The sequence below is a fragment of the Octopus sinensis genome, linkage group LG14 (genome assembly GCF_006345805.1).
Source record: "Octopus sinensis linkage group LG14, ASM634580v1, whole genome shotgun sequence".
NCBI lineage: Eukaryota > Metazoa > Mollusca > Cephalopoda > Octopoda > Octopodidae > Octopus > Octopus sinensis.
The window spans coordinates 3,159,448-3,185,026 of NC_043010.1; the positions used below are offsets into that span (position 1 = coordinate 3,159,448).

The 25,579-nt window shown below is 35.0% G+C and overlaps 1 protein-coding gene and 1 long non-coding RNA gene across 8 annotated transcripts in view; one reads left to right on the forward strand and one right to left on the reverse strand.

The window, feature by feature from the left end:
- Positions 1-25,579, reverse strand: part of LOC115219537 (protocadherin beta-15-like) — a 177,645-nt gene that overhangs the window by 122,670 nt on the left and 29,396 nt on the right. The window contains exons 3-4 of one of the 7 annotated variants that reach the window (XM_036509244.1): positions 15,457-15,488; positions 2,092-2,107 (exon numbers count right to left, since the gene is read on the reverse strand). The exons of the other annotated variants lie outside the window; for them this stretch is intronic. Of the exons in view, the coding sequence (XP_036365137.1) occupies positions 2,104-2,107; positions 15,457-15,488 (36 nt within the window). The 3' untranslated portion in view covers positions 2,092-2,103. Of the gene's footprint in view, positions 1-2,091; positions 2,108-15,456; positions 15,489-25,579 lie in introns of those variants that run through there. 7 annotated transcript variants of the gene reach the window in all.
- LOC118766071 overlaps positions 17,697-25,579 on the forward strand; it is a 28,370-nt gene continuing 20,487 nt past the window's right edge. Inside the window, exon 1 of the long non-coding RNA XR_005002002.1 lies at positions 17,697-17,746. This is a non-coding gene — a long non-coding RNA (uncharacterized LOC118766071). The remainder of the gene's footprint in view (positions 17,747-25,579) is intronic.

The following is a 25,579-nucleotide window of genomic DNA, read 5'->3' on the forward strand; positions in this document are numbered from 1 at the left end:
ATGCACGCACACACGCACACATACACATATACGTGTGTGTGTGTATGTATGTATGTATGTATGTATATATCAGTGAGGAGTTCATATATCTGAAAAAGAAGCGCACTCTAAAACATTAGTGTAATAATATTTAGAAGGCTGTTTGTTATGGTCTGTGTCTTATAGGTGTCTTATTGGTTTCACAGCTATAAGGCACTTAACAGTATAGGTGGGTCACTCTCTGACCGGCCATAACTAACAACCTTATAAATATATATATATATATATATATATAAAGAGATACTTTATTTAAAGCAGCAGAAAATTCAACAAAACCTGTTACTGAGTTTCAAACAGGTTTTGTTGAATTTTCTGCTGCTTTAAATAAAGCATATTACTCTACCACTGGTATTTGAGTACTCTTTTTTCCACCTTGTTTCACATTTATGTGTTTACTCCGGTATATAAAAAGATGGATAGATAAATAAATAGAGGCATGCATGCATACATACATACGTACATACATACATACATACATACATACATACATACATGCATGCATGCATACATACATACATACATATATACATACATACATGCATACATACATACATGCATACATGCATACATACATACATGCATACATACATACATACATACATACATACATATTCATATGTACATCTTTTATCTTTTACTTGCTTCAGTCATTGGACAGCAGTCATGCTGAAACACTATTTAGAAGAGTTCTTTTAAGCCTGGCTCTTACTCTATTGGTCCCTTATACTGAACCAATAAGTTGCAGAGATGTAAACAGGCCAACACTGGTTGTCAAGGGGCACAGAGGGACAAACTACAAATGCTAAGACAACTCACGCACATAAACATATACATAGATATAAATGACATATACACGTGCATGTGTGCACACGCGCACACACACACAAGTATGTAGGTGTATATATTATTTAAAATAGTTTGATTTGGCTCCATGTGGCTAATCGAAATGTTTTAAATAAAACATGTATCCCCTACTGTGTTGAGTGCTCCTTTCTTTCATTTGTCCACTCACTTATACGTGCATGTATATATATATATATATATATATATATATATATATAATCATCATTTAGCTACCTTATTCTGTACTGGCACAGGATATACTTCTTGCTTGAGTTGAACTGTTGGCACAAACATAAATACATGTATTGTGTGTGTATATATATATATATATATATATATACTCTTTTACTTGTTTCAGTCATTTGACTGTGGCCATGCTGGAGCACCACCTTCAGTCAAGCAAACTGACCCCAGGACCTATTCTTTGTAAGCCTAGTACTTATTCTAGCAGTCTCTTTTCCTGAACAGCTAAGTTACAGGGACGTAAACGCACTACCATCAGTTGTCAAGCAACGTTGGGGAAACACACAAACATGCAAACATATACACACATACATATATATATACATATATACGACCCTAACCCCTCACAGATACATATATATACATATATACGACGGGCTTCTTTCAGTTTTCATCTACCAAATCCACTCACAAGACTCTGGTCGGCCCGAGGCTACAGTAGAAGACATTTGTCCAAGATGCCATGCAGTGAGACTGAACCTGGAACCATGTGGTTGGTAAGCAAGCTACTTACCACACAGCTATTCCTGCAGCTATATATATATATATATATGAATGATCATATATAGTTATATGTATATATATGAATGTGTTGAGTATGCATATAATTATACATAAAGTTATGTATACATGACATGAAACCATCAGCCACTATAGGTCTTGAAAACTAACAGTGGAAAAATTTAGATTAGATCAGGTCAATGTACCATTCTCATATATTTGGCATCAACTTGTTTTTGCCATTTCTCATTTATTTGATGTAATCATGGATTTAGGTACAGGTGTATCAGTGTGGTTCAGAAGTTTGCTTCAACACCACATGGTTCCAGATTCAGTCCCATAGTATGGTACCTTAGTCATCTATTATAAACCTTGGTGCCGGTGTGTTTATATCCCCATAACTTAGCAGTTCAGCAAATGAGTCTAAAAGATTAAAAAAATATAAGTCCTGGAGTTGATTTGCTTGACTAAAACCCTTCAATGCTCCAAAATGGCTGCTGCCAAATGACTACAACAAGTGAAAGATATGGGTAAAAAGGACCTCACAGCCCTACACTTGTTTTACTCACTTGCCAAACACTTTACATTATGTGTTGGGTAGAGTTTCTAGGCATCAACCCTAGAGAGACAGCCTTGCTCACAATTCCCCTGTAGAGGAAATGTGGCAGATGGTAGGTTCTGTCAAAGCACTGTGAGAAAAGGCAGGGAGACTTATACAGAGTAGAAGAGTAGGGCACTCATTTTACATGTTCATCTGTCTGAGTGATGTGCATCAAAATAGTCACCATTCAGGATGACTGATGACTTGTGCAGTAACTTTGTTAAAGTGAAAATGAGTTGCTTGCTGTCAATCTCATCCCCATATCCTTAACCATCTTCAATCCAGTGGCAAGTCCAGATCAAGATGATTTGGGAAGGAAACAGAAACTGTGGGTGACCAAGATGGCAGAGAACTGGCAGAAACGTTAGCACACCGGGCAAAATGCCTAGCAGTATTTTGTCTGCTGTTATATACTATTGACATATCTACCACATGTACTTTCTGCTCATTTATATTAAATATTGAAATGTATTTATCTTCTACATTCATATACCATTAACATGTATTTGTTATTCTCATGTATTTACCATTCCCATACCATTTAAAGCGGAGGGAAGTTGTGGAAGAGAGAGACCCAGGAAGACAAGGGACGAAATATTGAAGGCTGATCTCAAAACACTGAACCTTACAAAGGATAGGACAGAGGAGACTGAGCTATGTGGTGCATTGCTGTACTTAAGAAGGCCTGCCCACCACATGTGAATTGAAATCCTAAAACCAAGGGGCCATGTAAAAAGCATTGGTGTGGGTGCTGCTGCCATGCAAAAAGTACCTAGTACACTCTATAAAGTGGTTAGCATTAGGAGGGGCATCCAGTCATAGAAACCTAACCAAAACAGACTAAGGATCCTGGTGTGACCCCTAGCCTTGCAAGTTCCTGTCAAGCCATCCAACCCATGCCAGCATGGAAAACAAATATTAAATATTGATGATGATGATGATCTATTTACAATTCATGTGAATTTATACTTCTAATGCATTTACTTTTCCCATGTATTTATAACTGACATGTATTCACCATTCACATGTATTTACCATTCACAGGTATATGCCATTCAATTGTGGTGGTCGGGATACCAGAACTAATAATAATCTGCTTATGTTTTTGCTGGTTTCAACAAATGTTTGGGGACAAACTTATTGCTTTCTATCTAAACAGGACACAGATTGTCACTGTGTAGGACAGACTGTCATCATAGAGGACAGACATTCGATCAGTCATGTACTTAATAAAGGAAGCTAAAGTTCAGGTATTTGCCATGGCTTAACACTGCTTTAAGCCTTTCAAGAATTATAAAATGGCAGCTAAAATATATTAGAACAAAGAGTAATTATACTCAGTTTTAATACTTGGCTTAACTGACAGACTTGTCATCTCTGGCAGCAACCAGTTGCATTAAATTTATATTCACATATGCATATGAACATACACACATGTGTGTGTGTGTATGTGAATACATGCATACATACATTCATACCTACATACATACAAATATACACATATATATACATATATATATATTTATAATATATATATATATATATTTACATATAAATGTTTGTACATACATACAGGCATGTATGTGTCCTTTATACATGCACACACATATATGCATATACACAAGGAATATATTAAGGATGTATATAATTCTATTGACTCACACTTTCTTTGTATTTCACCTTTACTCCTGTACTATTTAAAAAATTACGCTCTGCTGTCATTTAGACACATGGTATTTACTTTATAAATATGGCTCTTTAAATCTTTCCAAAAAAATAATAAATCCTTTGACAGTTGAACATCGTAAAAGAGTTAATAATAAAGTATTCACCCTTATGAATGAAAAAAAAAATCAAATGTAAAAATATATAATATTGATTAAAATTTCCAGAACAGGAAAATTGATATTTCATAAAAATCTTTATTTAAAAATTTTTTATTTATCTATTTATTATTATTTTGAATTTTGAAAATGTTGAATTTTTTGGAATTTTCTTGAAGAAAATAAATGTATAGAATTTTGTTGTACTCCCATGATTGAAATTTCTTGAATCCTTTAATTATGTTGACCCTTTCATTCACTCTTTATAAAAGTAGGGACACAATAATTATTGAAATCTCTTAGTGATTGATTACTTGGAAAAGAAAATGTTTATCCAATCTTCTATATTAGATCTTGTAAAGACACTCAAATCTTTATTCTTACCATAAGCTGATTAGATAATCTATCATTTTGTTGAAGGTTGAAGATCTATCATAAACCCAATGCTAATGATGTTAATACCCGCTTGAGAATCTGCAAGTTTAACAAGTTCAGTGGTTCTCTGCTGTGAGGGAAAAATTTAAATCAAAATCTCTAGTGATGGTAACTTCAGCAGGGACAGGCAGAAGAAGAGGTGAAGTCAGTCAGTGGATGACAGCTCTGATTTCTCAGGATTTATATATTACATGTGGTTAGCATTGGTGGTAAATAGTTTTGGTCAATTGAATTAATCATTGTTACAGTTATTTTGGTGTGTATGAGAATGAGTGACAAAGGGATGGAAAAGCAATCAGACTGACAGATAGATTGATGGATAGATAGATGGATAGACAAACAGATAGATAGACGGATAAATTGACAGATTGAAAGATAGATAGATAGATGTACAGATTGAAAGATAGATAGATATACAGATTGAAAGATATACAGATAGATAGATAGATAGATAGATAGATAGATAGATAGATAGATAGATAGATAGACAGATAGATAGATAGATGGATGGATGGATGGATGGATGGATGGAAGCACGGACTAATAGCTGGATGGACAGATAGATGGATGGATGGATGGATGGACGGACTGATGGATGGACAGACTGATGGATGGATAGGTAGATAGATAGATAGATAGATAGATGAAGAAAGAGAGCAAGTGGAAGAGCAAGAGTGAGGTAAAAGCATTTTGCCAGTCTGGACAAAGAGTGGGAGGATATGATAGTTTCAAGTTTAGAGTTAGGAGGATATTGTAGAATACTGAAGCGTACTGTAACACTTGGTCAGACCTACAATCAAAAGTATCATCTTTTTATCAAGCACTGCATATTACACTATCCAATATGTCCTTTCATACTATTTACAAGATAGTAGGGTGAAATGTAAGGGTGATTATCTGCTCTTTTTAGCAGGTTGGATGATTATGTAGACGCTCCATTGTAGATTCATAAAGCGGGTATGTTTTAGAGTGGCTATACAGTGGAGGGTCAAGTGGTTACAGTCTAGAGTAAATCATACCAATGAATGGAACCTTCAGTCATAGTCACTGTCAAATGGTTAAGAAGTCTGCTTTACAACCATATGGTTCTGGGTTCAATCTCTCATCATGGCACTTTTAACAAGTGTCTTATATATATATATATATATATATATATATATGTATGTATGTATGTATCATCATCATCATCATCATCATTTAGCATCCGTTTTCCATGCTAGCATGGGTTGGATGGTTCAACTGGGGTCTGTGAAGCCAGAAGGCTTCATCAGGTCCAGTCAGATCTGGCAGTGTTTCAGATCTGACTGGGCCTGATGAAGCCTTCCGGCTTCACAGACCCCAGTTGAACCGTCCAACCCATGCTAGCATGGAAAACGGACGCTAAATGTATATATATATATGAGTCTATGGGTCATTTGGCCTTTGTTTTTTGAAAATCCATCTGCCCAGATTCCAACATAGTTTTCATCTTTCCAATTTCTGTCACAAGGTTATTGTCAATCTGAGTTTATGGTAAAAATATTTCTCTAGACTGCTATGCTGTGGGATTGAACCTAGAACTGCATGATTGTGAAGCAGACATCTTAACCACTCTGCCATGACTTTACATAAGCGCACAAATCTCAAATATGCAAAAAACATATACAGCACACACACAATATACACATATATACAAACACGGACACAGTTACATATATACACATCTGGAAACCTCTAGCACTTCAAGAGAAATAGATAATCCAAAGCAAACCCTTTAATAGGATAGCAGTTCCATAATCCTTCCAGAAGATAAGGCTGATGCTAATGGAGTTACGAGCAAAAGAAAATGCTGAAAACATTCAATCAAAATACTGAGAGAAGAAGCTCAAAATGAGATTTTCCCCTTAACAGTTTCTTGGTTTGTAAAAGAAAACAAAGATATTTCACAGACAACTCATTAAATATTAATATACTTTATAATGTATCTATATCTTTATACACTCAAACACTCAAACACACAGACAGACAGACAGTCAGACAGACAGACACACACACACACATAAATGAATGTATGTGTATATGTGTATGAATGTGTGTATGTGTGTGTGTGCACGTGTATTATATATATATGATGTATATAATTATATTATACATATATATAATATATCATTATCGTTTAACATCTGCCTTATATATATATTATATATATATATATAATATAATTATACTATATATTTATATGTGCATGTGTGTGTATGTATGTATGTATATAAATATATAATTTAGTTGTAAGGATTCATTAGAATCTAGGCACATCAACATGTAGGATGCAAAAAATGTCTAGGTATAATAAGATAGAGCTCACACTGAGATAAACAACATTGAAGGCCTCAAGTGTTGGTAGATTACTGTACATAAGCAAATACCAAATCTAATTTAAACCTTGATGTGACATAGGTATAAAAACCAAACATAAATGGTATTTAAAGTTTATGACAGCTGTTTTTGTAGAATTTTATGAATGCATTAATAGAAGATAACATCAGAATTGCTGTTCTTATACTTAAATTAGAAACAATTTATTATTTTGTCATTTTCTTTCTACTCTTTTCAGCTATTGAATTGGGGCCACGATGGGGCCCTGCCTTGAAGGATTTTAGTCAACCAAATCAACCCCAGTACTAATATTTTTACATCTGATGTTTATTGCTCTCTATTGCTAAACTCCTAAGATATTGGGGCATAAACGAACCAACACCAGTTGTCAAGTAGTGGAGGAAGGAGAAACACAGGCACAAAGACACCCGCCTATGCACACACACACACACACACATACATACAAATATATATATATATATATATTGTTCTATTATTCTATTATATGTTTCAGCCCTAAGGTTGTAGCCTTTATTTATGTATTTTTTTATGGATTTATGTATGTGTACAAAAGGCTTCCATACAGTTTCCATCTACCAAATTCACTAACAGGGCATTGGTTGTCCAAGGGCTGTAGTACAAGATACTGGTCCAAAGTGCCACACAGTGGGATTGAACACAACAATTCAGCTCACCACCTTAATAATAATAATAATAATAATAATAATAATAATAATAATAATAATACTGATGCAGTACCAGGCAGTGGCTCTCATGGCTTCTGATCTTAACTGATTGGTAGTGTTATCATGTACATTGTTTTGTCTTGGTATAAAAGATGGGCTACAGCAAATATTCTGCTCAATACCACAGATTTGCTTGTCAGTTGTTTGACCTTAACCAGTTGAGCATGTCCCTTAGTGGCTGACGATATGTGCATCTCTGATCACAAGCAGAAGTAGTGGGGGAGCATCATAGCCATGTGTTGAGAGGGATTCTTTGGGGTTTGATTAATTCACCTCTGGAAACATGGGTGGTTCTTTCAACATCCTTAAACAAACCTTATTCAGGGACCGTTTAAGCGGGATGGGCTACTCAACCTGAAGAAAATTCTAACTGGGCCCCACCTGCAAGGTCATGCGCTGTTTATCTTGATATGAGATCACCATGTCGCACACATATGGTTGTGATGCATGTGCCTGGTGTACCCTTATCAGACGGGTAGTCATGATGGGTATATTGGGCTTCGTATATTTTACCCCAGTGTCACTTTGATGGCATGCACTGCTCTCTCACTCAATAATAATAATAATGATAATAATAATAATAATAATAATAATAATAATAATAATGATAATAATAATAATAATAATAATAATAATTATAATAATGATAATTATAATAATAATAATAATAATAATGATAATAATAATAATAATAGTTATTATAATAGTAATAATGATAGTAACAATAACAATAATAAAAAGAAGTGAAATAGAACCAGAGCTTGTGTTATTGGCATAATGATCCCCTACCACCAGTTGTCAAGTGGTGAAGTGGACAAACACAAATCATATAGATGTACACAAATAGATACATACTCACACATGTGTGTATGTCTGTGTTTGTGTGTGTGTATGATGGGCTTCTTTTAGTTTCTGTCTATAAAATCTACTCACAAGGCTTTTGTACAACATATATGCCCAAGGTGCCAAGCTGTGGGACTGAACTCAGAATCGTATGGCTGGGAAGCAAACTTCTTACTACACAGCCATGCCTGGAAGTGAATAGAATTTCAATAAAAGACTAAGACCTCTGGGACTCAAACATAACGTATCTGTCTTTGGTTCTCCAGAAATGGCCAACGCCTATATACGGAAGACTTTGAGGATATAGCAGTGGAAAAGAGAAGTGCTTTAGGAGAAAAAAAAAAGCAAATAAACTATCAGTTAAGCTCCAATATATTGTGATGTCTTTCCCCACTCCATACTGAGTACTGTGTTGGTGGACCAAGTGAACTTTACTAAACAATGGTGTAATATTCAATATGAAGAAATAAAGTAATAATCAATTACCATTTATTCCACATAATAGTATAATACTACAATCATTATTAGGTTGTTTTATTGAAATTATGAGTTTTACAATGTGATGAGAGTATCGGGAAGTGGTGGTGGTGGTGGTGGTGGTTGGAGTAGATCCATATGGTCGATCGACTTGTGAGAATTAGTGGCTAAATCTTTCTTCCACATATTACATCCCCACCATCTTAAAAAATGAGTGAGGAAGAGGAGGTAGAGGAAGAAGCAGAAGAGGAGGTGGTGAAGGCAATGACAAAGGTTAACAGCAGCCACGATGATGATTCAAATATGCTTCATTGTTTAACTTAAATTGTTAGAGCGCCAAACAAAACGCATTGAAATATTTTAGTTTCGGTCCTTTGCATTGTGAGTTCAAATCTTGCGGAGATCAAATTTACCTTTCATCCTTTTAGGGGTAATAAAATAAAGTATTTTAATTAATTACTAGGGTTAACTCATATTCGTATAAAGTATCCTTATGTGTGAATAGAATTATGATAAATGACTAAGATTAGAGTTATAGTCTTCACTCTTTTACTCTTGTACTTGTTTCAGTCATTTGACTGTAGCCAAGCTGGAGCACCGCCTTTTAGTCGAGCAAATCGAACCCAAAACTTATTCTTTGTAAGCTTAGTGCTTATTCTATCAGTCTCTTTTGCCGAACCGCTAAGTTATGGAGACGTAAACACACCGGCATCAGTTCTCAAGCAATGTTGGGGGGACAAACACAGACACACAACCACATACACACACACACACACACACACATATACATAAGTACGTACGTACATACTTACATACACACATACCTATAGGCATACACACATGCATAAGCATGTACACATATGCATACGCACATACATATACACACAAATACATACATACATGCATACATGCATACATACATGCATACATACAAACATACATACATGCACACATATACATACATACATACATACATACATACATACATACATACATACATACATACATACATGCACACGTACATACACACATACATACGTACATATATATCATGAACTAACTGTTACTTTCTCAGATGTAGCAAGGAATTTTGTCTGTGAACAGGTCACAGTCTCAATGTGATGAAAATATTTTGGCAAATTAAATTTAAATGTTGAAGTGAATCTGACGGTTTTTGTGTTTTTCTTAAATGGCATATAAACACCTTCCACACTGCAATTGTTCTCATTTCAGCACACGATCTCAGATCAGGTCACTTGCTATGCAAGTACATCTTCGTAATTATTTTATTACAATGTATAAATATTTTTAGAGAATATGTCAACCATGCCGTAGCTAACATTGGAGTTCAGTGCAGCCTTGCTGCATGTTAGATTTGGTCAAATGATCTAAGCCATGCCAGTATGGACAATAGACATTAAATGATAATGATGATGGTGGTGGTTTTGGTGGTGGTGATGATGATGACGATGGATGAAAGAATGAATGAAAATTGTGTTTACAGGAAAATTGCATACATTAAAAATTGTGCAGTTAACATTACCGAAAGGCTGCCAAAGGGTTAAAATATTGATTCTTAACGATCAGAATTTAAAAACGTTGCAAATATATGATCAAAGGAGAAAACAATAATGTTAAAGAAAGCGAAAAGGTGTAGAGTTAAAATAGAAGCCATATGTTAGACAGGGTTGATGTTTCCAGTGTATAGAAAACAACATCAGTGTGAAAAGTAATAAGAATTGATGAGGTGATTAACGAAGAACTTAATCAAGCATGGCACTGTAGAACACAAGTAAGTTTCTAGGTAACCAAATCAACAATCCATTTTTTTTCTTATATTCCTTGTAAAAGCCATTTGACTAGACATTTCACTTGTGCCCAGCAAACCAATTATTTATTTTTATACTAATTATGAGATTTCTCTATTTCTGTTTGAGAGCATTTTAACCATTTTGATACCAGTCAGTCTTTAAGTATTTTCGTGTAAAAATCTTTCACTTTAACCCTTTTGATACCAATCCAACTTGAAACTCCTAGTTCTACGATACCGATTCCTTGTTTTAAAATAAGTTAAAGCCTTCTATTAGACGTTCATATTAATTTATGTTCAAAACCAACTTACTGACAATCACTAAATTCTTTACTATTTGCAAAATTTAATAAAACAAAAGCAGCATATGTTAACAGAAGTATAGTAACAAAGTGTTTAAAGTGCTTTTATTTAAAATACCAGTCATATGCTGGGAGTAATTTAATTGACTGATGCTGGTCCCCTCCAGGCTTCTTCAAGTAAAAGATTACACATAACCTCAACGGAATTTTCTTATTACCACTTGTATTGGAAGGAGTTAACCTCAATATCCACAATATATCTGTGAGTAGCATTGACCTCCGCTTTGATAGAACACTGCCATACAAATTCTATAATTAATGGTTTATGCAGCATGCCTGTCATGCTGACTAAAACAGGAAAACAAGATATTTAAATTGAAACCTTCCATCATCACTTCATGTAAGGACTTTCTGTTATGTTCCAAACACCAGCTTTATAACGAAGTAAGTTAATTGCTTTACAAAGTCTTTCCAAATTTTTGATTATTTTCAAAGTTAACTGAATCACATAGACAAATTATTTCAATAGAAATAAGGTAGAGATAGAATCAAAGCAACTCTAGTTTCCTTATCTGTTGTGGATATTTTAAAATAAACTTCACACAGAATAACTGTGACAGAGAATTCCAGCTCTTTGCATTCTGACAGTAGCAGCTATGGCAATGATTCCAAGCTGTATTGGCCCAAACTGGTAGAGCTTCTCTTATATAAATATCAGATGGCATTCATAGGTGACTGTTAGTCTTTCTTTAAAAAAAAAGTTTGTCCTGATTAGCACATACATGCATAGATGAATGATCACCTTAGACAGATGAAGGGCTCCATCATACCAACCAAAGATCTGACTTGGCTCCAAATTTTAAGGTGTCCTGTAGTGACAGGAAGGTTTTCATTTGATGCAATAACCATTGAGGTCTGCAATTACTGGGCAAGGAACATTATAGGGTCATTGACGTCCTACTAAGTCAAGGGTAGAGGGCTAAGAATGTCTATTTGTGACTGTATAAGCATATAAAACAATGAATGGCAGTACTGTACATACTGCTAGGTCATAGTTGTGAGGGATGACATTTATGGTACACATGAGCAAAGATTCAAATATACACGTGGCTACACACAGCCTTGTAATTATGTTAATGAGAATAAAAAGGTAAAGTCTAAAGTGGAATTTTTCAAGGAATTCCATCGGAAGTAAAAAGAATGATAAAGCTTTTGTTTACTTTTTCTTTTGTAATATCAAAATTCATAAGGCATGAATCTGTGACTTGTAATATATTTTGTCTGTTTTTGAAGTCATCAACCCATAATGAAACAGATAAGTGCTCAAGTAACATAAACCAGATAATAAAGATGTTGAAATATCCAGATGTGTGGCCATACAGATGCAAAACTATAAAGATTTAGCATTATGAATATAAATATGTATAACTGTACTGCAATAATAACATTGAGCAGGGAGGACTTTTATGTTTTGCAGGGTACAAGACAACCTCACTAGCGATGGTGCCACAATAACATACACCCAGTACACTTTGTAAAGCGGTTGTGGGATAAACAGAGAAAAGAACATCAAGAGAAATTTTTAGTCCTGTCTTGATGAGGATGACAACTTCTCTAGCACTGGTACCATGATAAAATGCACCCAGAACACTTAAAGATGCTGGTGTTAGGAAGAGAATCCAACTATGGAAACTGCCAAAAATGAAAAGTACAGGCAAGATTTGTTCCTCCAACACTACTAGAAGGACATTTACTCCCAATAAGAACTGACCTAAACAGTGACAATCTGCCCAGCCCATACCAGCATGGAAAGCAGACATAAAATCATAATGATGATGATAATGAAATAAATGTGACTCAGTGGTTAGGGTATTGAATTCATGATCCTAAATTCAAAGATTTCATTCTTAGACTGGGTAGTATGTTGTGCTTTCAGCAAAGCAATTCATTTCATCTTGTTTCTATTTACTCAGCTAAAATGCACCCAAGCCAAGTGCTGCTGCAGCTTTCTCTCCTTTCAGCTGTCATATCCTGGATGTTCCGCTGGGTGAAGGCTAGAAGTGTCAAAAGAACATCCATGTCTGCTCATAAATATAAAAGTGCTTAAAACAATTACCCAGAACGTAGCACATACTATTAGATTATCCTCAGTTCTAAGTGATTTAATGGTAGATTTTAATGATACAGATATACAGATGCTTTCTGGCAATGAAATGAAACTTAATATTTATAAAGATGATTTCATCTCTGACTCTCTGTTTCTCTCTTACTTTCTAACTCTTCCCACAATATCTCTCAATCTAACTCACTATCTATTTATTACACCATCAGATAAGGCAGCAAATTGGCAGCATTGTTAGTGTGCAGGACCAAATGCTTAATGGCATTTCTTTTAGCTTAACATTTCAAGTTCAAATCTCATCAAGGTCATCTTAGCCTTTCATCCTTTTGGAGCCAATAAAATAAAGTACTGGCCAAGTATTGGGGTTGATGTAATTGGCTACACATCCCCACCCACCAAATTGCTGGCCTTGTACCAAAATTCGAAACCATTATATTGTTGGATAGGCAGCATTTTTAGTTATCATTGAATTTCTAAAAGTTCTTTTATATTCTTTTCTACTCTAGGCACAAGGCCCGAAATTTTTGGGGAGGGAGGCCAGTTGATTAGATCGATCCCACACTGGAGGGATGAAAGGCAAAGTTGATCTTGGCACAATTTGAACTCAGCACGTAAAGACAGATGAAATACTGCTAAGCGTTTCTGCCAGCTCGCTGCATATTTTTATATTGAACACACAAAACAAAAAATCCTTAAATATACGTGCATTCTTAGTTACAGACTATATAAGAGAGTTAACTATAGTAACTTTGTATTATTACAAAACTAAATTTACCATATGGTGAACTGGCAGACTTGCTAGGCCGTGGATAATATACCTTATGGTATATGTTTTGACCTTCTACATTCTAGTTTTAAATGCCACAGTGATCAACTTTACCTTTTATTCTTTGGAGTCAATAGATACTGTGCAGTATCTGTTTCAATCCTTTCCATATTGGCCAAGTTATATTGACTAAAGTTGGCAGGCCTTCTCTTGGATAAACATCATGTGGCATAGAAGAGGGAGATTTGCAGTCTCCCTTAAAAAAATTTTGCCCAGGTTTGTACATGCATGTATAGATGAATGATTGTCTTAGACTGACGGAGGCCTCCACCGTACCAATCAAAGATCTGACTCAGTGCCAAATTTTTTATTCCAGAGACATTGCCCCTGTCTTTCTTGACAAAGAGCTATCATTAACACTAATTTTTGAAAGTTTTCATTACAGTTGTATAATTTAATTTAATAAAAATTTATCTTTGCTCACTCAATTATGTTAACCTGTGCATAACTGAAATGAATATAAGTGCATGAATGAATCGATATGATTGTCTATTGAGGGTCTCAGGCCTAACCAGCGTTCCTCTTCCATTTCTTTGGTCTTAAAGCTCTGTTTGGGATTAATAGGGTCAGTAGACTATAAGTTCTCCTTTAGGTTTGACTCCTTCAGCCTTTGCCTCTTTGCTGGTATTCCCAGGTAGAGAGTGTTTAGGCTGAGAGTCAACCTTTTCCTTGTATGGTTACCTTCCCAAGACTGCTGAGTGCAGATTGGCTGTCCATTTATACTGCTGGGGATTGGCGGTTGGGGTCGTGGCAATGGCTAGAGTCTACTTTCTCCAAGAAATATGCTTTAATAAATGCAACAGGATGTTCACTCATACTGGTTTTACAGCATGGCAGACACAAACCTGTAATTCCTATGTCCCTGTCTCATTGTTAGATAGTCAGTGGCCCTCTGTTTGGTTCATCTGTCCTTTACAGAACACCAGCAAAATTGTAAGGGCATAAAAAAAAATCAATCTTGAATTATAAAATCAATCTTGAACATATTATAGTTTGAAAATTAAATATAAAACCTTAATCAAATTCTAGTAACATAAAAATCAACATGGAGATTTAAGTTTGCTTCCCAACCACATAGCTTCAGGTTCAATCCCACTGCATGGCATCTTGGGCAAGTGTGTTCTACAATAATTCTGGATAGGTGCAGGAGTGGCTGTATGTTAAGTAGCTTGCTTACCAACCACATGGTCCCCGGGTTCGGTCCCACTGCATGGCACTTTGGGCAAGTGTCTTCTACTATAGCCTCAGGCTGACCAAAACCTTGTGAGTGGATTTGGTAGATGGAAACTGGAAGAAACCTATCGTATATGTATATATATGTGTATATATGTGTGTATATGCTTGTGTCTGTGTTTATCCCCCCAACATCACTTGACAACTGATGCTGGTGTGTTTATGTCCCCATAACTTAGTGGATCGGCAAAAGAGACCAATAGAATAAGTACTAGGCTTACAAAGAATAATCTCTGGGGTCGATTTGCTTCACTAAAGGTGGTGCTCCAGCATGGCCACAATCAAATGACTGAAGCAAGTAAAAGAGTAAAAAAGTTACCAAACACTTGTGAGTGGATTTGGTAAATGGAAACAGAAGGAAGCCCATGTGTGTGAATGTATGTATTTGTGTGTGTGTGTGTCTTCTTGTCTTAACATTGGATATTGGAAACCTGTGTCATTCATTTGCAATATTCTGTAGAAACAGATCTGATCATGGGAAAATATTACCTTCGTTGGTGACAGGAAGGGTGACTAGCGATAGAAAATATGGCTCGAGAAACCTTTGTCTGACCCATGCAAGCACAGAAAAAGAGTTCATTAAAAAGAGATCATTAAGATAATGATGATAATGACGATGAAACCCTTACAGTGCATGAATAAATGGATGTTAAGTTACATAGAACATAAAAGAGCACGAAAATAAACAATTTGTTATATTTAGCTACATAACTGTTTATTTTGTGTACCTAATCTCAGCACTAAGATAAACTCGGTCTTTTGTCCCTATGGGACCATTAAACATAAGTATTATTTTGTGGGTACATTTTTTTTATTCCACTGGGGGTTATTAATGTAAATACAAGTGTTATTTTGGGGGTGTAAATCCCATTTAGTTTATAGATAACTATGAAAAATGTATTTGCATTCATGTACGAAATTATCAGTGGTTTCAAATTTCTGCAAAAAGGCCAGCAATTTAGTGAGAGGGGAAAGTCGATTATCTCGACCCCAGTTCTCAACTGGTACTTGTTTTAACAGCCCCAGAATGATGAAAGGCAAAGTCAACCTTGGCAGAATTTGAACTCAGAACATAAAGTCAGATGAAATACCACTAAGCATTTTGCCCAGCGTACTTGTGATTCTGCCAGCTCACCACCTTAAATACGAAAACTAATATTACAATGTAAAATTGCATCTTATGCGAAGCAATTGCCATTCATTTGAATATAGAGTCAACAAGGGAGCCTTTATGCAGTTGTTAAATCTGCCAGAAATAGTAGTCAAATATTCCTCAAATCAACTGACCATATCAGCAAATGAAATGTTTGATATGTGATCCTGAGCTCTCTATACATAAGAAAAAGTTGGGATGGGCATGGTTGGGATGCTTTGATCATAGATCTACTTGATCAGGCCTGACTTGGAGCAAAGCAACACCATTAACTTATATATACATACATACAGACACACTGACACACAAACACACACACACGCACACATTAACACATACAGACACACACACGCACACACATATATTCACACTTCCACATATATATATTACACTCATATATATATATACACATAAACATATGTATGTGTGTTAGATGATGAACCTCATAAATAGTTAAATCAGTGACTCTTCTTGCTTGACAGCAGATAATAATGATAAAAACTACAACATTAAGAACTACAACAATGAAAATCCACATAATCACATACAGTATATATATATAAAAACTCAATTCGCCCACATATACACACATACATATGCACAAATACACCCACTCTGTCATACATATATGCATTGAGAAACACAAGCATACACATACCTACACACATAGATTCATACATACATACACACACATACAAATACATACTGTCATGCATGCATTCATACATACATAATATATACAGACATACATACACAAACCCACACATACATACACACATACATACATACATACATACATACATACATACATACAAACATACATACATACATACACGCATACATACATACGTATATATATGTATGCAAAAATACATATAAAAACAAAAGCATACACACATACATACCTACTTTGCATACATACACAAGAATAGACGTACAGCTATACATAAGCACATACATATACAAATGAAAAGACACACACACTGCAATACATACTTTCACAAACACACCATACTACTTACTATACATGCATACACGAACACAATCACACATACACAGACAGACACATCTATAAATTTACGCAATAAATGAAGTTTAAGATTCACAGAAGCCAAATGTTCACAACTCTGTTACAAAAACACAGCTAGTTTAACACTCTTCAATGATTTTTATTTCCATCTAACTCATTTCCTAGTGGCTATTATATGAACAATAACTGATTGGTATTGGCCATTATGTAAAATAAACGGTCAGTATAAAGATTTGGAAGAAAGAAATGTTCTTTGTTTCCAACGATATGAAAATAGTCATTTCATATTTGAAATCTATATTATAGGAACAAGCATGGCTGTGTGGTAAGAAGCTTGCTACCCAACCACATGGTTCCAGGTTCAGTCCCATTGTGTGGCACCATGGGCAACTGTTTTCTAATATAACATCAGGTTGCGCAAAGCGTTGAAAGTGGATTTAGTAGATGGAAACTGAAAGAAGCCTTTATAATATATACATTTAAACAATGATGATGATGATGATGATGATATTTATATGTATTCTTATTCTATATATATGTGTGTGTGTGTGTGTGTATATATGTATGAGTCTGGTGTTGGTGTGTTTACTTAGCAGTTTGGCAAAAGAGACTGATAGAATAAGTACTTGGCTTAAAATAAAAAAATAAGTATTAGGGTTGAGTTGTTCAACTAAAACTCCTCACAACATCCTCTGGCAGACTGAAACAAGTAAAAGATATTGTTGATGTCATTGTTGTTATTACTGTTGTTGTTTAAACCTAGGTCAAACTTGATTGAACAGACCTATGATCATATGACAATCCAATCATGACTATCACATTTTGTTTTTAGCAATAGTGTAACCCTGCCTCAACAACATTATCCAAAAATGTCCTTTGGTTTTTTTAAGACACTAAGCAGAGAGTGGTATAAGAATGAGGGAGATAGGGTAGCTATTTCCAGCAGATCACAGGAATTTTTCGAAGGAAGGGCACAAAGTCAGAAGGGAATATAATTTCAGGAGAAAAGGGCGTAATAACATTACTTAGAAGGGTGGACTTCTTTTCTTAAGGGTGGGGGGAATGTGCCGCTCAGGCCCCCACTTTGGTCTGCCCCTAGATCATGCAATCATGTAAAGAATGAAAAAAACTCCCTCATTGAAGTTGCTGAAATCTATGTCAGTTGATCAGGTGGTTATGAAGAAAACCTGGCAAGCAAGTTTTAATGAGATATCTATATTTGTGGTTTTTGCTTTTTCATCAGGTAGGATTTTTTCCTACCTGTGTTTCGTTAACAGACCTGCAGTGTTGAAAGTCAAGTGATTGCTAGAACTGAACTCTTGACTTCTGGAATGTTGTCAGTCATTCACATTCGTTTATTAGTCAGATAAAATGACTGATGGAACTTCCATATTAGCATTCTCTAGAAGACTAGTAATTGAGAAAAGTGATGCTGTTCTTGGAGAATATTCTGGGAATCAGTAAGAATGAACTGGTTGGTCCTTTGGAGGACCTTTCGCCTAGGGAGTATATAGTTAAATTCCAGATATCTCATGCCTGTTAATGCTACTGTGGGAGGGGTGGTCATTGCCAGTAAATGATAAACTCTAGCATGGAGATACTGAAAGTAATGTCAGCTTGGCCTGTCAGCCAAGCAGGCAGAGCAATGAAACCATTCTGCATACATTTCTTCTAGTGAAACCATTCTGCATACATTTCTTCCACATATGAATACTGAAGACTTTTGGATTTTTGTTGAAGGGCAGCAGTTGTCATATGTAGGAATGATCTTCCTTTCAGCTGATCCCATTATGATAACCATTCTGCTGCTTTCCTTCGTGAAAAGGAAGAACAGATGGGTTTTTTCTTCCTTTTTGGTGGCTATGACAAAAGACATGCTGTAGATGGAACTGACAAAACAAATTGAAGACAAACACTTTTTGCTGTGACCAAGACCACATCATCTTTTACAAGTTCCACTTAACTATAAGGTGAGGGTGAGAAGAAAGGCACTGCTTCCATATAGGCCTACATGTGTGCTAGGGAAAGGACATTTACCCTTGGTAGCCAGAGCAATCTGGATCTGTGGTGTTCCTTGATTGCTGCTTGATAACTCTGGGGATCTTATAGAATTTTATAAAGGCATAGCTGTGTGGTAAGAAGCTTGTTTCTCAACCTCGTAGTTCTGGGTTCAGTCCCACTGCATGGCACCTTGGGCAAGTGTCTTCTGCTATAGCCGCAAGCCGACCAAAGCCTTGTGAGTAGATTTGGTAGATGGAAACTGAAAGAAGCCCATCATATCTATCTATCTATCTATCTATATATATATATATATATATATTATATATATATATAATATATATATATAAATATACATATGTATATATTTGTGTGTGTGTTTGTCCCCCCACCATCGCTTGACAACCAATGTTGGTGTGTTTATATCCCCATAACTTAGCAGTTCAGCAAGAGAGACTGATATAATAAGTATTAGGCTTACAAAGAATGAGTCCTGGGGTTGATTTGTTTGGCTAAAGGCGGTGCTCTGGCATGGCCAAAAAAAAACAAAAAAAGAATAAAAGAATTCTTCTTTACTTTCTTTCCTTTGTTTAGTCGGTTTCAATGTAAAACCAACATTTTTTGGTAACCTGTTCATGTGATGTCACCTCATCCACCATCCTGGTGGCAAATAAAAGAAATCATTAATGTTCTCATTATTATTATTATTCAGTAGTCTTATTTTTATCACATGCTTTCATTGTACTACCGAGCACAGCTCTGTGTGCCTTGGCTACGTGCTGTGGTTTGTTGTGATGCCCTTATTTTTACTGTATTGAAAGTGTTTTACGTAGGATGTCTGCAGTGCCCAGTAGTACTATTTTCTGTATGTTTTATATACTTATTAGTCCTGGAGTTTTTGTAATGTCTGAATATTTCTTTTATCATACCTAATACACCTACTACGATAGGAATTGTTTCTGTTTTTAGACTCCACATTCAAGTTACCTCTATTTCCAGATCTTTGTATTTTGAAAGTTTTTCCATTTCTTTTAGAGAAACATTGTTGTCTGTTGGTGTTGACACATCGATTAGAAAGCATTCTTTTATTATAATTATTATTATTATTATTATCATCAGGGGAGCTATGAAATAAGTACCAGTTGTGCACTGGGCTTGATGCAATCGACTTCTCATGAAATTATGCCAACATCTGAAACCATTATTATTATTTTTTTTTTTTTCTTCTTTCAAATTTGCTTCCATTTCTTGCCGAGTGTCTTCCCGACTCATAGTATACATTGGTAGGCCATTAAACTAAACTCAATAGTTCGTTCATTTAAAAAAAATTTTTTTTAAGTTAAATTAAAATACATGGGTAGTAATAGTTCTCACATCGACAATGCTCTTATTATTATTATTATTATTATTATTATTAATAGGTTCTCTTGTTTTAGGAGGATTGCATCATAGACATGTTTACATATTTTCTATATCATGCATTCTTTTAGCTCATTTCAACTTCTTTGCCCTTTCTTTCCCTTATCTTTTATGCAAACCCCATCACACAAATTGTAATCTTGCTCTTGTAATGTCTCCCTGATCTAATACCACTGTGGCAAATAAAAGGAATCATCATCATCATCATCATCAGTAGTAGTAGTAGTAGTAGTAGTAGTGGTGGTGGTGGTGGTGGTGGTGGTGGTGGTAGTAGTAGTAGTAGTGGTAGTAGTGGTGGTAGTAGTGGTAGTAGTAGTAGTAGTAGTAGCAGCAGCAGAACTCATTAGAGTGTCGTCTATAATGCATTTGTGATATTTTGTTAAGTCCCTAAACATTGTAAATTTTGATCTCAATGGGATCAGCTTTATCTTTCATCCTTTTAGGGATCGATAAAATGAAATATTATTCAAGTACCGCAATCAATTTAATCAGAAACACCCCCTTACCTCCTCAAAAATTTATTGCAGCTATGAGCCAACGTCAGAAATCTTCCCCACACTAAACACCATCACCACCAAAAACCACCACCATTTTCATCATCATCAGGCTGCTACTTGCTGGCAGAATCCCATGGGGCTTTGAAGAAAGTGCTTGGTGGCATTTATTTTGGCTCTTTGCATTCTGAGTTCAAATTCTGCTGAGGTCAACTTTGCCTTTCTTCTTTTTGGAGTTGGCATAATCTACTAACACCTCTCCCCACAGAATTGTTAGCTTCATGCTGAAAGTTTGAAACCATTATTATTATTATTATTATTATTATTATTATTATTTATTATTATTATTATTATTATTATTGTTAACGCACCAGCTGAAATATCAAGCAGCTTTTCATCTATCAAATTCTGCAAAAGTCAGTTTTGCCTTTCATCATTTCAGAGTTGATAAAATAAGTACCAGTTGAGTACTGGGGTCGATGTGATTAACTAAACCCCTCCCTGAAGATTTCATGTATTATGCCTATAGCAGAAAGAATTATTATTATCATTAATTCTGCCAAGGTCAACTTTGCCTTTCATCCTTCCAGGGTCAATAAAATAAGTACCAGTTGAGTACTGGGGTCGATGTACTCAGCTTAATCCCTTTCCTTAAATTGCTGGCCATGGGCCAAAATTTGAAACCATAATTATTAGTATCATTGTTATTATTTAAGGTAATGAGCTGGCAGAATTGTCAATGAGATTTTGTTTGTCTTGATTTTCTGAGTTCAGATGTCACTGGGGCTGAATTTGCCTTTCATCCTTTCGGAGTCGATAAAATAAGTAACAGCCAAGCACTGCAGTCGATGTAATTGACTTACCCCACTCTGAAAACTTGCTGGTTTAGTGCCAAAATTTGAAACCATTGTTATTATCATTTAAGGCAGTGAACTGGCAGAATCGGTAGAATGCTGGGCAAAATGCTTAGTGGCATTTCTTTCATCTTTACATTTTGAGTTCAAATTCTGCTGAGGTCATCTTTGGCTCCCATCTTTTCAGGAATTGATAAATTAAGTACTACCTGGATACTGGGGTTGATGCAATCAACTTACTGCTTGGAAGTTGCTGGCCTTGTGCCAAGATAATTATTATTATTATTATTATTATTATTATTATTATTATTATTTTATTATTATTATTATTATAATTATTATAATTATTAATTTTATTATTAAGGCAGGAAGCTGGCAGAATCATTAGCATGCCGGGTAAAATGCTTTGCGGTATTTTGTCGGCCACTATATTCTGAATTCAAATTCCGCTGAGGTCACTTTTGCCTTTCATCTTTTTGGGGTCGATAAATTAAGTACCAGGAAAACACTGGGGTCAATGCAATTGACTAGTCCCCTCCTGCTAGATTTCAGGCTTGTACCTTTAGTAGAAAGGATTATTATTATTATTATTATTATTATTATTATTATTATTATTATTATTGTTATTGGCAAGGTGGAAGCAAAAATGCTTTTGCAGTACTTGACTATGCTTCTATACATTCCTTTACACATAAATGAGAGGGAAGTATGCATGTGATGTATATATTTCTGGACAGAGGACACATGTCCAGATCTTTGGATATACAGACAGATAGAGAGACAAAGAGAAAGATGGGTGGATAGGCAGATAAAATCTACTTGCTAAATCAAGGGAGATATAATGTTTCAAAAATAGATATAAACGCAGATGTATGGATGCACAGCAAGTCTGAGACAGCCAAGAAAATATAGAAATAGATAAAAAGACACATTAATACATAGATATAAGGAAATATAAATAAGTATATAATAAAACTGTGTTTGTGTGTATGTGTATATATTAACATATGTATGAGTGCATACATGTGTGTATGTTTCTTTGTATATATGTTGTATGTATATTTATATATGTATATACAATATATGAATATATAAAATATACAATATTTGGTATATATATATATATATATATATATACACACACACACACATATATGTATACACATACATTTATGTATACACACACAAATATATGTATACACGTATATGTATGTATACACACACACATACACGTATGTATGTATATCTATGTATACATATGTATTCATAGATATATTTTCTATGTATGTGTGGTGTGTATGCATGTGTGTGTGTTTGCATATATGTGTGCGTATGTGTGTGCGTGTGAATACAGATACACACACACAGACACACACACACATATATTTGTACAAAGGTACATTAATACATACATATATGCAAAGAAACAATCAGACATAAAACATAGGCTTGCACATCAAAATAAATAATTGGACATTTAACACAGGGGGCAGGTGAATTGATATAGGTAGGAGAAAGGGTGACTGGATTGCCTACTGGACTGACAGATATACAAGAAAGAGAGACACTGAAGTAGATTAATACACAAATAAACAGTCAAATTAACAAATAGATAATAAAATAAGCAGTCATGTGGGTAGATAGGTAATCAAATATAATTTACTAGAATTTGCTGAGAAAGTAGTGGTGTGTATTTGTCTGATTTGTTAAAGGATAGAGAGATAAAATATTCATAGTGAGGGAGTTATAAACAAAAGGACAGCTAAAGAGACAATCAAAGATGTGAATTGATAGAGAGAGATAGAGACTAAAGGAGATAAAGAAAATAGGAGAGAGAGCACTATGTATGTTATGTATGTATGAATGAATACACAGACACATACATATATATATATATATATATATATATATATAGATAGATAGATAGATAGATAGATAGATAGATATATATGTGTGTGTGTGTCTGTGTGTGTGTATCTGTATTCACACACACACACACATATATATATGTATGCACACACATATGTACACACACATAACTCATATATCTTTTATCTTTAATCTTTTCCTTGTTTCAGTCATTGGGCTATGGTTTTGCTGAGGCACCGGCTCAAAGGGTTTAGTTCAACAAATCAACTGCAGAATGTATTTTTAAATTTTGGTACATATTCTGTTGGTGTCTTTCTGCAAAACCCCTGCGAATTACAGGGACATAAATAAACCAACACTGATTGTCAAATGGTGGTGGGGTAACAAACAAAAACATAACGATGCATAGATAGATAGATAGATGGATGGATGGATGGATGGATGGATGGATGATGGATGGATGGATGGATGGATGGATGGATAGATAGATAGATAGATAGATAGATAGATAGATGGATGGATGGATGGATGGATGGACGGATGGACGGATGGATGGATGGATGGATGGATGGATGGACGGATGAATGGATAGATGGATGGATGGATGGATAGATAGATACATACATACATACATACATACGTACATACATACATACATGATAAGATTCTCTCAGTTTCTGTCAACCAAAAGCCACTAACAAGGCTTTGGTGAGCCCAGTGCTATAATAGAAGGCACTTGCCCAAAATGTATGCAATGAGATTGAACCCAGAGCCATGTGGTTGGGAAGCAAACTTCATACTACACAACCATGCTTGTAATATTTTCATTCGTTTGTTAACCCTGAAGGGTACCATATTAAGCTCATCCATGAATTCAGGCTCTCAGAAAAACATATCTGTAGAGTTTTTACAATTACAAAAAAGGAAAATGTAATGAGTAAGTATTTTTATTACATTAATTTACAATTGTTTCATCTGAATTCAATCTCATGTATATTGCTATATCATGTGATAAGTAACTATCTATTCATGAGGTGTTATTGGCATATATCGAAATTTGATTCTTCAGAATTATGCATAAAAGTTAAGAGACAAATTTTGACACATGTCCATGACTCCTCTTGAATAAATATTTGCATATTATCATCATCATCATCATCGTTTAATGTCCATTTTCCATGCTGGCATGGCTGAGATGGTTTTACTGGAGCTGGCCAGCCATGAAGCTGTCCAGAGTCCAATTGTTTGTTTGGCAAGTTTCTACAGCTGGATGCACTTCATAACACCAACCACTTTACAGTGTGTTCTGGGTGCTTCAAGATTGAATTTAGATGAAATAATTGTGAATTAGTGTAATAAAAGAACTTTCTGAATCTATTCATCTTGTTCATATATATATATATATATATATATATATACATATATATATATAAATATATATATATATATGTATATGTGTGTGTACCAGTTTAAAGATAATCTCAAACTCAACTGAGGAATGAAAACTTCAAATGACCCGGGCGTGTTTTTTCTTGTCCCTCTTTTGTATCATCTGTCTGGATG